Raw genomic sequence first — 13,090 nt, forward strand, 5'->3', positions numbered from 1 at the left:
TATTCTCTCTCTCTAGATTGTATTATATATTTAACAAGAAAATAAATTAGATATACAAATCTTATTCAGAATGCATGTAAACAATCTTAAAATTTGAGAAAGTCACATGCTACCTAATTGACATTTGAAAATATATGCAAAATTCGAGAGTTTTCACCGTGCTTCATTTAAGGAGGTACTCTACATCGTCATAATGGTTGATTTCCTTTTAAAACAGGGTGGAAAATATAAATATCAGCAACATTTGTCTATTCATCTTAAAAATTCTCACCTAGCCGAGTAGCTCATTAGGTGTAGCATGTCGACTGCTGAACTGTAGATCGCATGTTCAATTCCAGCAGGGGTTTTAAAATTTTCTCAGATTGCTTTCAACTAAACTGTACTTTTTGACTAAATAAAGTAAATTTGAAAGTTTTCAATTTCAAAATGCTGTACATATCCTCCACTTTTCATCCATATCAAATTTCTCTGGTGTAGCATACCTCCTTAAAGGAGTGATATTTAAATGGAAATTCAAATCCTGAGAAAATTCAAAATGATTCTGAAGCTGTAATGTAAAATGAGAAGCTGCAAGGGCTTTGAATATCTGAGATATCAATGTAGTCTCACGAGAAATACGGACATTGAATATCTGAGATATTTATGTACTCTCACGAGAAATACGGACATTGAATATCTGATATATCAATGTACTCTCACGAGAAATACGGACATTGAATACCTGATATATCAATGTACTTTCACAACAAACACGGACATTGAATATCTGAAATATCAATGTGCTCTTTGGGAAGAAATCCCCATATTTTTGATTGCATTTTTTGTGAAATTCTTGATTACAAAAAAGCAGCATTATATTCTTCCTGAAATATTGCCTTCCGCACAGCTAACTATATGAGATTGTCGAGAATTAATAGGAAAAGCAATATTGAAATTGATAAGTGTGTGGAGAGAGAAAAAAAAACAAATTTAGGGAGAAACTCTTAGCAAGGTCTAATCAGAGATGTACGAGACGATTCTATACACGAATAATACCCAAAGAGTTCTGTCACCGTCTCCGACACATGTGACATGATACGGTTTTTGTACAATTTATATATCTTCATGTACATCTGTAACGTGTAGCGGTCACCCAGTCAAGTGCTGATCACGCTCGCCGTTGCTTAACTTGCGTGATCAAGAGAGAGACTCTACCACATCACTAGAAAAGCTAGCAGTATAAGTTCCCTCTTATACTGTCCGCTACACATCTATCTATCTTTCCCGTGGGATTCGTGTTAAAATAGGTCCTCTGTACCCCTTGCTTGTCGTAAGAGGCGACTAAATGGGGCGGTCCTTCGGATGAAAACGCAGAAACTGAGGCCCCGTGTCACAGAAGGTGTGGCACGATAAAGACCCCTTCCTATACAAAGGCCGTCAGCGCCGAGCATAGACCTAAATTCTGCAGCCCTTCACAGGCAATGGTGCCGTCTCCATATGAGTGAAAGATTCTCTAGAGGGGAGTTAAACAATAAACAATTACAATATATATCTGTCTGTTTGTCTGTCTATCTATCTATTTATCTGTCCATCTATTTATCTATCTGTCTATCTATGACTTATATGCACGGTCTGATAGTCATGTGACCTTATTCGTTGCCATCAAACTATAATTGATACAAAGCAGACTTTTCTTGTTTCTATGGAAATGTGGTCACGTATTTAATCAAACGTGTTAAAAAACCAGAGCAAGAGAATGTGAAGGCCCTCGTTAGATCCTGACGGTGGGATGTACAAAATGTACGTGTTAATGAGAAGGCCCTCGTTAGATCCTGACGGTGGGATGTACGTGAAGTGAATGTGAAGACCCTCGTTAGATCCTGACGGTGGGATGTACGTGAAGAATGTGAAGGCCCTCGTTAGATCCTGACGGTGGGATGTACGGGAAGAATGTGAAGGCCCTCGTTAGATCCTGACGGTGGGATGTACGTGTTAATGATTGGACTTTCACTTTCAATTTTTCACCCTACTTCAACTAAATCATATTCCCATGGCCAAATAAGTTAATATTTGTCAGGGTGATGCCAAAAAAATATAATTCAATATGAAAATTAAGACACAATTAATTATTTATTGATCAGATTAACCTCTACTGCTGACTCCTTGACATTCAGGGTTTAATCGCTATTTATTTAGTTTTCTTGACTCTACACAAGGGCAATCACATTTTGTAACTTACAGCATTGAGGAAAATGTTTAAGATGCATGTATTGTCCATCTCATTGCCCCTAACTTGACAACAAACTAAAAGATCCAATATAAAACAAACTTCGCATCAATATGGAAAATAGCCAAACAAAATACGAGAAATTGCCCCCAGGAATTGAATAATCTGAACATTGGCACTATTGCCATGCATGCAAATTCGGAAACAAGAAAATCGCTGGCAATAAGTTCGTTCATCACAACCCAGGGAGCCATTACGAGGGTCTCTAACTAACGGTGTTAGGATGTTATTAAAATCATAGGCAGATTGAGCTAGTTTTCTGACCGGAAATTATTGAGTTTCATTCACAACGATAAATGTTATTTTCTCTGAACAGAAAATTTCTTTCAAATGGCGGCATGACGAAGCATTTAGGAAAAAAATTTCTAATCTGTCAAGACGATTCTGGAAAATAAATACTTAACGAGGGGGGGGGGAAGCAATGGTTAGCAGAGACATGACTCGTTTGTACTCTTCTTTAGAATAACAAACGCATATGTAGAAATATTCAGTTTCTGTTATGTTTGAGAATGCAAATATGTAATCATATCACTGACTGCATATCCCATGAAAGAAGTACTAATATTAACTCAAGGTTAATGATCATCTAAAACAAAATGGGGGAAATTCTAACCCAGAGCGATTTTTCCGCCATTGAGAAAAGGATACCGATTCTCTGTGTGTGTCTACACGAGGACACTGTTCCCTCTGTGGTGGAAAATCTGACCTGGGTCCCGTTTTTCTTGGGGATACTATGCAGGGATATCATCTATATGGTACAAGAGCACGAGGACGTACAAAAAGACATTGCGTGAATCGGGTGAAAAAAAAACCCCAAAATATTGTTCAAACCATAGCTTCGAATATCTGTTTGTCTGTTTTTAGGTACGTTTCAAGTACTGTTCTATGGTTTGAGTGAAATAAACTGAGCTGAACAAAACAGAGAAGACTGGGGGCTTGTGTATACACGTGTCTAAACCGAAAGTTGATTACCCTTCGTTTCTTTCTCCATCATCCGTGGGTCCATTCATTCCTGCTTGCTCTTTCTCATGAATGAATGTTTAAAAATATCGTCCAATCAACGTAATCGTTATAGTAACGGAACTCTTCTATTTTTAAAGGTAGCATTAACTTAACTTTGCGATCATAACAATTGTATACAGAAATTGGGCTGAAAGCTTCTTGTTGATTGGGCAAATTCGCTCAGGGTGTACTATGAGCGCCCAATCAAATTGCCTCATTAATTATTCATGAGAACAAGCGAGTAGGAATGAATGGATCCACGGGTGATGGAGAGAGGAACGAAGTGTGGGTTTCCGACGATGAGTCACTGCGAGAAAAAGTATAAAATTCTTGTCTATCAATCACGGTGGTTTGGTTGGTTTTATACCGTTTAACGTCCCTCTCGAGAATGTTTCACTCATATTCAATCACGGTGATATTACATAGTACATGCATGTAATGTTGCTTTTGACTTCCTCTCTGCATTGTGTCGCTATCAAGATCATTTTTGAAAAATCAAAGTCATTGGGGTGGTCTAGGTATGCTGAAAAGATGTAATGTACTTATCTGTGAAGCTCGTATGAATGTTCTCTATATATGTCCGAATTCAGACGAGGCTCATGTACATCGGAAACCCTCCCTCCTTTCCATCCCTGAATTATCTCCCCTCTCCTCTACATCCCCTTTCCTGCCAACCCCCTTCCTTTGACCCTGTCTGTTCCCACAATATCAGTCATGTCGAGACAAACTGGAGGGCAAGTCTAGCCAAGTTTTGTACTAACATATATTGTATCTTAGAGTAAAACTTATACGGCACCAATTTTGATGCACCAGATGCGCATTTCGACAAATTATGTCTCTTCAGTGATGCTCAACCGAAATGTTTGAAATCCGAAATAACAATGAAGGTTTAGAGCTATTACAGGCAAAAACAGTGTGCCCAAAAAAAATGGAGTCAAATTCGTTCAAGGATAAGAGCTATGCGTGAGGGAGATAATCCTTAATTTTGAAATGAATTTTTAAATTTTATAACAGCAATTAAATATACATCCGTATTTTCAAGCTAGTAACGAAGTACTTAGCTACTGGGCTGTAGAGACCCTCAGAGACTAATAGTCCACCAGCAGAGGCCTCGACCCAGGGGTCATAATGTAAAACTTGTACGGTACCCATTTTGATGCACCAGATGCGCATTTCGACAAATTATGTCTCTTCAGTGAGGTTGCGTTTTGTACTATCAAAGTGCATTTGATTTATATATATTTACTTTAATGATGCAATGTACTAGAGAGAGCAATATCTGTTTTATATTCCGTAATTATACACTATACTTTGCTATAGACCACTGAAATCTTAGTTTTAATCCGGCATAGCCTGTGATGCACGTGTATGCTCCGTCAATGAAATCCTGTGTATGTTTTTGTTATATGTCTTGTGCAATTTGACGATCGTCATCCCCAAATAATGATTCGAAATTTTAGTCCGACTTAATTGTGAGTACTAAATGAAGCAACAGATCCCTCAAAACCAAGCCTATTTGATGTAAAGTGGCAGACGGTCTCGAGACAAAACACATCAATACCGTGCTAGGAATTAATCACAGCAGTTTGGTCGTTTAATTCACCCCTCGTCCACTCTAAACGATCTTCTGTTTCTGAAAGCCTTCAATTTGCCTCTACAAGCTCGATGGCGGTTCCTCTGAGAGTCCCGCCTGTCGAGGCTATGTTTTCATCTGTCCTCCTCGGTGTCGTTTCTTTCTCATATTTTGCAAAACGATTTTTTTGTCCTTCGTTTTCAGTGGCCAAGAATTTGTGAAATCTGAAATGTCAGTTTAGGGATATAGAGAGAATGGTGATAGACTCAAGATAGCTACGAATACAACTAGAGAAAGAAATCCTTTAAAATATATGTACATCTCTACAAAATAAAACCAAACTTTAGATGAAAACATGACATATGATGGATATTAGAAATTGAGCTTCGTTCATATGTTGTGTAAAATAATTTCTGTGGAGAGGCGTCCTGCATTACGATGTTAACTGTAGAACTAGTAACGTTGCACACCAGACCCTGACACACAATTTTGTGTTAGTCGATTATTTCCTGTATTAAGTTTGATATACGTATAATCTGCAGTAAACAAAGTTTAATTAATATCTAAACTTTTACAGAAGTTACACAAAACCAAGATGGCGAAGATAAAAACTTGTGCAAGGCGTTGACCAGGTGAATGGGTTTTCTTTTGTGGAAATAAATAAGTTTTGAAAGTAATATATCACGACTCTTTTCTATTAATATAAAAGTTTTTGTTGTAATGGTCGACGAGCACTCTAGTTTATGCTTTGTCAATTCACTTGATCTTTCTTTTGTTGTCGGTTCTGCTTAAAAAAAATTCAATATTGTATTTTACTTAAGACCCCGGTCTTTGTGTGTAAATTATAAAAGTTTATAACATATCATTTCTAAATTACATTACATTAAAGGGACTGATTCACGATTTCCCCCAAAATCTTGTTTTTCACTATTAATGATCAAAATCCACTGTCTAATGTGTTTAAAAGGTTTCATAAAAAAATTAAGGTTATACATTATCACAGAAGCTCATTTTAGAGAGTTCATTCTTTGTTTTGTAAACGAAGGTTGCAGTATGTTATTGTTTACAAAGTTTTCAAAAGAAATGGATATCAATCTAAGTTTATTAAATCTATCGTATTTCAAGCATTCTTTAGGTAAAATTGATGTGTCATCTAAAAATCAAAATTTGTGACTATGCAAAATTAAGATGCTTTATATTACAAAATTAATATTTTACTGGTTTGTTTGTTTACATAAAAAGACTCGAGTCTTTGTTTACATAACACAGAGTTAAGGTTAAAATATAGCTTTTATTCTTCCATTCATAAGGTTAAAATTTTGGCTGTCAACATTAAATGAGTTATAATTTTTAATGTTTAACATAAAAAATGAAAACTATGTTTTTCAAAATTTGTGAACCTGCCCCTTTAAATCTGTTTAGACACTACAGCTCATTTCCCACATTTTAATAAACAAGTTGTGGGGGGTATACTGGAATCGGGTTGTCCGTCTGTCTGTCCGTCCGTCCGTCCGTCTGTAGACGCAATGGTTTCCGGGCTCTAAAGCATTATCCTTTCCACCTACCGTCACCATATCATATATATGGACTACCCATGGGATGAAGATGTTCCCTATCGATTTTTGGGTCAAAGGTCAAGCGCATCGAAGTAGCAATATGGTTTCCGGGCTCTAAAGCGTTATCCTTTCCACCTACAGTCACCATATCATACATATGGACTACCCATGGGATGAAGATGTTCCCTATCGATTTTGGGGTCAAAAGGTCAAAGGTCAAGCGCACTGGACATCGAAGTAGCAATATGGTTTCCGGGCTCTAAAGCGTTATCCTTTCCAACTTCAGTCACCATATCATACATATGGACTACCCATGGGATGAAGATGTTCCCTATCAATTTTGGGGTCAAAAGGTCAAAGGTAAAGTGCACTGGACATCGAAGTAGCAATATGGTTTCCGGGCTCTAAAGCGTTATCCTTTCCACCTACAGTCACCATATCGTATATATGGACTACCCATGGGATGAAGATGTTCCCTATCGATTTTGGGGTCAAAAGGTCAAAGGTCACGCGCACTGGACATCGAAGTAGCAATATGGTTCGGTTTGTCATGCCATTTGTTTTTTACACTCAGAAAAGAGGTAGTTTATACCTATTACCAACGCCCTTTGGGAGACTGGGGTAAGAGGGGGGTATTCTTAGTGAGCATTGCTCACAGTACCTCTTGTTCAAACATGCATTGATAAAATGATAAAAAATCATATCGATACTGACAATTTTGAACAATTTGACTGCATCAATTTGCTCTCAACCGCGCTTTGAGGATCATCCGAAATTCAAAAGCTTCTTCATATGAAACACATTTACATCACGTGATTTTTAATGACAGCAAAGGTGTTGTGTAGAAAAGTATTCAAATACACCTTAGGGGGTCCACACTTACCTTATTCCCTGCTTCTTACGTAATTATAAATCATTATTTTAACAGAAGCCCTTCATTGTTCCTATTTACCAATGTTTTTGAACTAATACGTCACGTCTTCAGATATAAAAAAAAAAAACACTTTCAAAGCAGTGTTTTCACTAGTCCCAGTGGCAGATTTAAAGGGGGCCAGGACTTTTTTCGGGACAAATTGTGAGTAAAACTCCAGATTTTATCTGGCCCTCAAAATGGCTTCAAGTACTTTGGCTAATACTTGACTTTCACATGCCCCCCTTCGGAAATCCTGGATCCGTCACTGAGTTCCACGTGCGTTTCTCATAGCTCTTGGTTTTCCAACGGTCATACTGATCTCAACGTAAATTTTTGTTCACGTATGAGTTTTATCTCATCCTGTTTTTACCTCTTTTCTCGCAGAATCTGTCAAAATTCTGGGTCTATCACTAAACTTTCTCTCACTGGACGACATGCCGTACTGTTTACCGTCAATGCGCATGCGTCTGAAGACCGAAAGTAGGAGATTCAATGTTCTTTGTATAGGCCATCAACAAGTGTTAATTTTTGTGTTGTTAAAACGAGAATTTTCAACTTTAGATAAGTGTTATATTCGCAAAGTTCATACATTCAACTATGCAACAAAATTTGAGAAAGCTCTGGGGAAATATTGACATTTCATGATTTTTGCGCAGAATGAGTTGTAGTTTCTCTTTAAATGCACTGTGTCCAATGTTTTACCATTGCAATATTCTTTACCTGAACTCTTGATATGTTTCTGTTTGTATAAAGGGTGATCTCTTATACAGCGTATAAAGGGCATTATGTTTAGTGGGCACTGTATCTATAGACAGCACTGTGTCTATAGAGGGCATTGTGTCTATATAGTGCACTGTATCTATAGAAGGCACTGTGTCTATAGAGGGTGCTGTGTCTATAGAGGGCACTGTGTATATCGAGGGTACTGTATCTATCGAAGGCACTGTGTCTATAGAGGGCACTGTGTTTATAGAGGGCGCTGTGTTTATAGAGGGCACTGTGTCTATATAGGACAATGTGTTTATAGAAGGCTCTGTGTCTATAGAGGACAATGTGTCTATAGAGGTCACTGTGTTTACAGAGGGCACTGTCTCTATTATACAGAGCACTGTGTTTATAGAGGGCACTGTGTCTATAGAGGTCGCTGTGATTTGATGTATATTGTTTGTTATGGTAAAATTTTGTAAATAAGTGTTATACCTGATTAATGTAACAAACGACGAAAAGCGAATGTTCGTAATACCAAGCCAAAGAGCGTCCTATCTTGGTCACTTATAAGTTTGTCTCTGGATTTATATTTTCGAAGCATACGTTCAGAACATGCCAGACCGTAGGCATGTTCAGCTGATGAAATTGCACATGGCGTCTGTTCATCCGATTAAACATCAGAATTTCTGTTTGCATTACTGGGAGTGACTTGGAGATGGTAATTAATATAATTATGATTTGAGAATACGCACTACATCCCGCTGGTATTGACGTGAATCAATTTTGATATACGGTTTGTGTCATTAATATACTAGGAGAACGTATGACATTGAAAGTTAAGGTAACAGCTCGTTTATAGCCGGCTCTCCCCAGCCTGACTATCAATAAATAGGTTAAATATTGTGAATTAGTATGAAATTTGGTTAAAAGGTGAGCATAAACCACGTGGTTTTGTGGTAGTGAATTCTATTTTCACTTTACCTTGTTAATATGGGTTGCATATTTTTACTTTGAGGATTTTCTATTTTGATATTTTACAGTAAATCAGGAGTGCAGATTTATAAAATGGAGAACATCTCGGAGAGGGCCAACTTAACCGACTTCCGGTGCACAATGACAAACAGCAGCGTAGAATCTTACATCTGCATCATCTCGGAATTTGCACCAATGACCATTTGGTTCGATCGCTACATGACCATATTCTGGTACTGTCTGGGAATAACCGGAAACTCTTTGACCATCAAAATATGGTCAAAACGCGTGAGCCGGACAAACATGTCTGCGATGTATCTAATCGTCCTCGCTGTCACCGATTTATTTTATCTGTTACTTCATGTGATACAGGAATTGAAATTTGCATGGGGATTCCCTACAACCGACGTGAACGGGTGGTGCCAGCTCTACTTTGTACTCTATATGTTTACAATGTATATGAGTCCACTTTTAATTCTTGGATTTACTATCGAACGGTTTCTGTCGATTATAACCCCATTCAAAAGTCAGAGATTTTCCATCACTAACCGCGGTCCGTTCGAGATCAGCGGGATCACTCTGCTTGCTCTTTTATTAGCTTTGCCTCAGATATTTTCGTGGGAAATACAGCGGGGCGAATGTCAGGGACCGGATCACCAATTCCATGCCGTTTGGTCCTGGATTTCAGACAGCCTCGTTTTTGTTATCTTCCCAGTGACGTCACTTGTTTTGAATTCTGTGGTAATGAAGGCAGCTTCCAAGGCCGCTAAAAAGCGGCAGAGCACATTACCTATCTGTCGGGGGAACTCCACGCCCGATAGATCCACCCGCCAAAACAAAAGTAAACTTAGTCCCTCCACCTTAACATTAATGTGTGTTTCATTTTACAGAATCATAACTGTTATACCGGTGACCATACTATTTGCTCTTCAAAGGGAATTCAATTATGGTAGATTCGACCTCTCCTTGTCTCAGATCGAGCATGACCGTGTGTGGGAAAACCACTTTATGTGGTACCGAGCGAAGAAAACCGTGGATGAGATTGGCCTGTCTCAATATTGCTGTAACATATTTATATATCTAATAACCGCCAGTCACTTTCGGCATGAGATGAAGAAACTTTTCTATTTCGTGCCTTTTATGCGATCAGACGGATTTGACAGCACTTTCAACAGAACCTCAGTGGAAATGAGCTTTCTGAAAAATAAATCAAAGGATGATATTTAAAGTCACACGTTGACAAGTTATTTATCAAGACTGTACTGTTTTCATTAACAAATGGAATTTTTGTCATTTTCCGACTACTAAGTGGGTGTATTTTCATAATATAAGTAAATCGTGAATTTCCATTGTCATCGTGAAGTGATTCAGTCTGTATTGAGTATTGTACTACAACAGGAAACATTTGGTAATCTATTTCACAAATCATCTTTGATATGATTTCTTGCTGTACTCCGTCTATTGTTACACAGCTGTTGCTGGAACTCGTGCAGGACTTGGCCATGGTGTGACTTGTGTTCAATGCATAACAAATGAGTGCTCTGTCTGTGACGTCATGACTTTGTATTCTTTATAGGATTTATGAGATTGATCACTGATCCAATCATTATGATTTTAATTAAACCTTCAATCTGTTGGCATGACAAACATTAACACGATAAATGTAAGATTAATAGGAAATCTGTTTTCTATTCCAATTATATTATTTAGAATTAAGAAAATTTTGTTTATTTTCAGGCACGTAGAATACTTTTTTGACATTGAGCATTTTTATTTCTTACTTTATTACATTGTATTTTGTGATGCAAATAAAGATATATTGGGTGCCCCCACCCCCAACTATTTCTAAAAGAGCGTAAGCTTGAAAGTTGTCGATGTGTGAGCGTCCCCCCCCCCCGGGGGGTTTCATTCAGAAAATGAAGTTTGGGGGTTCTTGTTTTGAGACACAGTCATAGTATATGATTCCAACCTCATGCCACCTTACGGAATAGGATTTTGAAGATCAGGAAAACCCTTTTTTGGCTTGTCAAGATTCATTGACGAGTTAACTTCCAAGTTTTCCTCACACACGCACACACACACACCTTGAAAAACGATGATGCGTGCCAGGGTCCCTTTCAGAATTTCTCACTCATATTGAGACGTCACCAGCTGTAGGCGAAGTGCTACAAACTTGACGACCAGGGTCCAGTTTCATAAAACTTTCCTAAGATATATCTTAAGATATGTCGTAAGATATTCTTAAGTTCTAACTTACGAATTTCCTAAGAATATCCACAACTGTTTCACGAAACGTTCATAAGAAATCTCTTTTCCTAAGATGTATCTTAAATATGTGTAAATCAAAACAGGTGATCAGTGTTTTCAGATTTTGCATTAACAGTTTAAATACCGGTAGTGAATAAATGGCTTGTGTAAATTAATCATTAAAAAATGATAATTGATAGAAAACCTTATTAGATACACACTATACAAGCAATTAAGTTTGGCATTGGTACATAGTTTCAGAGAGGGGGAGGGGGAGGGGGGCTGTCACCTGTTTCAGCCCGATATTGCAACTACATGTAGAAATTCAACACATTTCCAATAATTGACGGTCTGTCATGTTTCAATGATTTTATTGTTCAACTCACTATCCAATTCAACGAATAAATCGAGCCCCACAACCCATGCCGTGCTCGAAATGTAAACATGTCGCAGTCAAAAAGAAATCAAAATATCTTAACGGCAGAAATATAAATCTTAACTGAGGAGGTAGAAAAAAGAAAAGAAGTGTTATATCCAAACAGTACTCCAGCGTGACAAATTCAGCTAAAAAAAGACAATGGGAAGAAATTACAGCAAAGGTAAACGTAGTTAATACCTCCCAAGAAAGGACAGTTGATGAGCTAAAAAAAAATGGAGCTGCTTAACGAGCGATACGAAAAGAGAGATGGCGTTGAATAGACGAGAACAGCGAAAAACTGGCGGTGGCCCCCTGCCCAGAGAAGTAGAAATCACTCAAATAGAGGACAAAATCCAAGCTATAATTGGAAACACGTGCGTTTCTGGGATTTCGGGTGGGGTTGATACTTTCGATAAGGAACCTTCAAGTTCCACTAAGCCCTCTGCATCTCCTTCAGACATCTTGACGTAGTTAGGGCTCATGTTTGAAAGTAAAGAAGAAACATCTCTAACTATTCTGGAAACGTTGGACTTACTGATGCCGTGGAGATCAGCAGTCACCAATTGGAAATTCCCCGTGGCATAAAACCTGAGGGCAGCCATGACTTTTAACGATGTTGGCAATGATTGGGACCTACGAGTGTGTCTTTTCAAATCGTTTTCCATCATTTGGCATAAGTCGATGATCAAATGAAGTGGTAGTTTAAATTTTGAAACAATCTCCATGTCGTTCATATAATCTAAAGGATTCTTTCCATCTCTGAATTGTCTTTCTCGTCTAAGTTGACGATGACACAGCAAAATAAAGGCCGCCGCCATATTAGTTTGGACTTAAGACACCTACTTACCTGTCGTAAAGTTACGAAAGAACTTATGAAAATCCTAAGATACGACATTTTTTGTGAAACGGATAAGGAATGAACTTAGGAAAAATTTATGTCTTAAGTTAGATCTTAGTCGTAAGTTAGTTTTGTGAAACTGGCCCCAGGGCCGCAACAATGACGGTCCCGAGGCATCATCCGAAAAACCCGCGACTCTCTCTTTTAACTGCCGAGCTTTTGGTGAAGGAACAGACACTAGCCAAGGTATGAGCGGGTCTCGAACCCACGTCCTCCCGACCTCGAAGAGAACGTTTTAACCTGTAAACCACTACGACCTGTTTTTGTTAGGGAAATAAGATCTTCAAATTTTGAGCGCAATTTAAAGCCCCATTTCACACATTCACGGAAGAGCCGCCGGATCATTCCGGATCGTCAATCCATGATGATCCGTGACAATCCGTCATCACCGTGTACAAACCGTATATGCATCCGGCGTCAAGCCAATCCGGGAAAAAAATCAAACATGTTTAATTTTCTCCCCGGATCGTCCCGGATGAAAATCCTCCGTATTGATCCGTGTAGGTTCTGTGTATCAACCGAGAGGTCCGTTTAGCC

General features: G+C 38.3%; 2 protein-coding genes across 9 annotated transcripts in view; both read left to right on the forward strand.

The window, feature by feature from the left end:
- The window catches only part of LOC125650385 (C-C chemokine receptor type 1-like), a 37,933-nt gene extending 27,092 nt beyond the window's left edge, over window positions 1–10,841 (forward strand). For 5 of the 8 annotated variants that reach the window (XM_048878648.2, XM_048878646.2, XM_048878647.2 and 2 more), the window contains one exon: window positions 9,059–10,841. In XM_048878648.2, the coding sequence (XP_048734605.2) occupies window positions 9,084–10,217 (1,134 nt within the window). In that variant the 5' untranslated portion in view covers window positions 9,059–9,083 and the 3' untranslated portion in view covers window positions 10,218–10,841. Of the gene's footprint in view, window positions 1–5,418; window positions 5,474–9,058 lie in introns of all 8 variants that reach the window. The other 3 variants (XM_048878651.2, XM_048878649.2, XM_048878650.2) reach the window with 1 other exon arrangement.
- A 1,811-nt stretch (window positions 10,842–12,652) lies between these two features.
- The window catches only part of LOC125650383 (deleted in malignant brain tumors 1 protein-like), a 41,090-nt gene continuing 40,652 nt past the window's right edge, over window positions 12,653–13,090 (forward strand). The window contains exon 1 of the mRNA XM_048878641.2: window positions 12,653–12,739. Within this exon, the coding sequence (XP_048734598.2) occupies window positions 12,653–12,739 (87 nt within the window). The remainder of the gene's footprint in view (window positions 12,740–13,090) is intronic.

This window comes from Ostrea edulis, chromosome 5, assembly GCF_947568905.1.
Source record: "Ostrea edulis chromosome 5, xbOstEdul1.1, whole genome shotgun sequence".
Classification (NCBI taxonomy): Eukaryota; Metazoa; Mollusca; class Bivalvia; order Ostreida; family Ostreidae; genus Ostrea; species Ostrea edulis.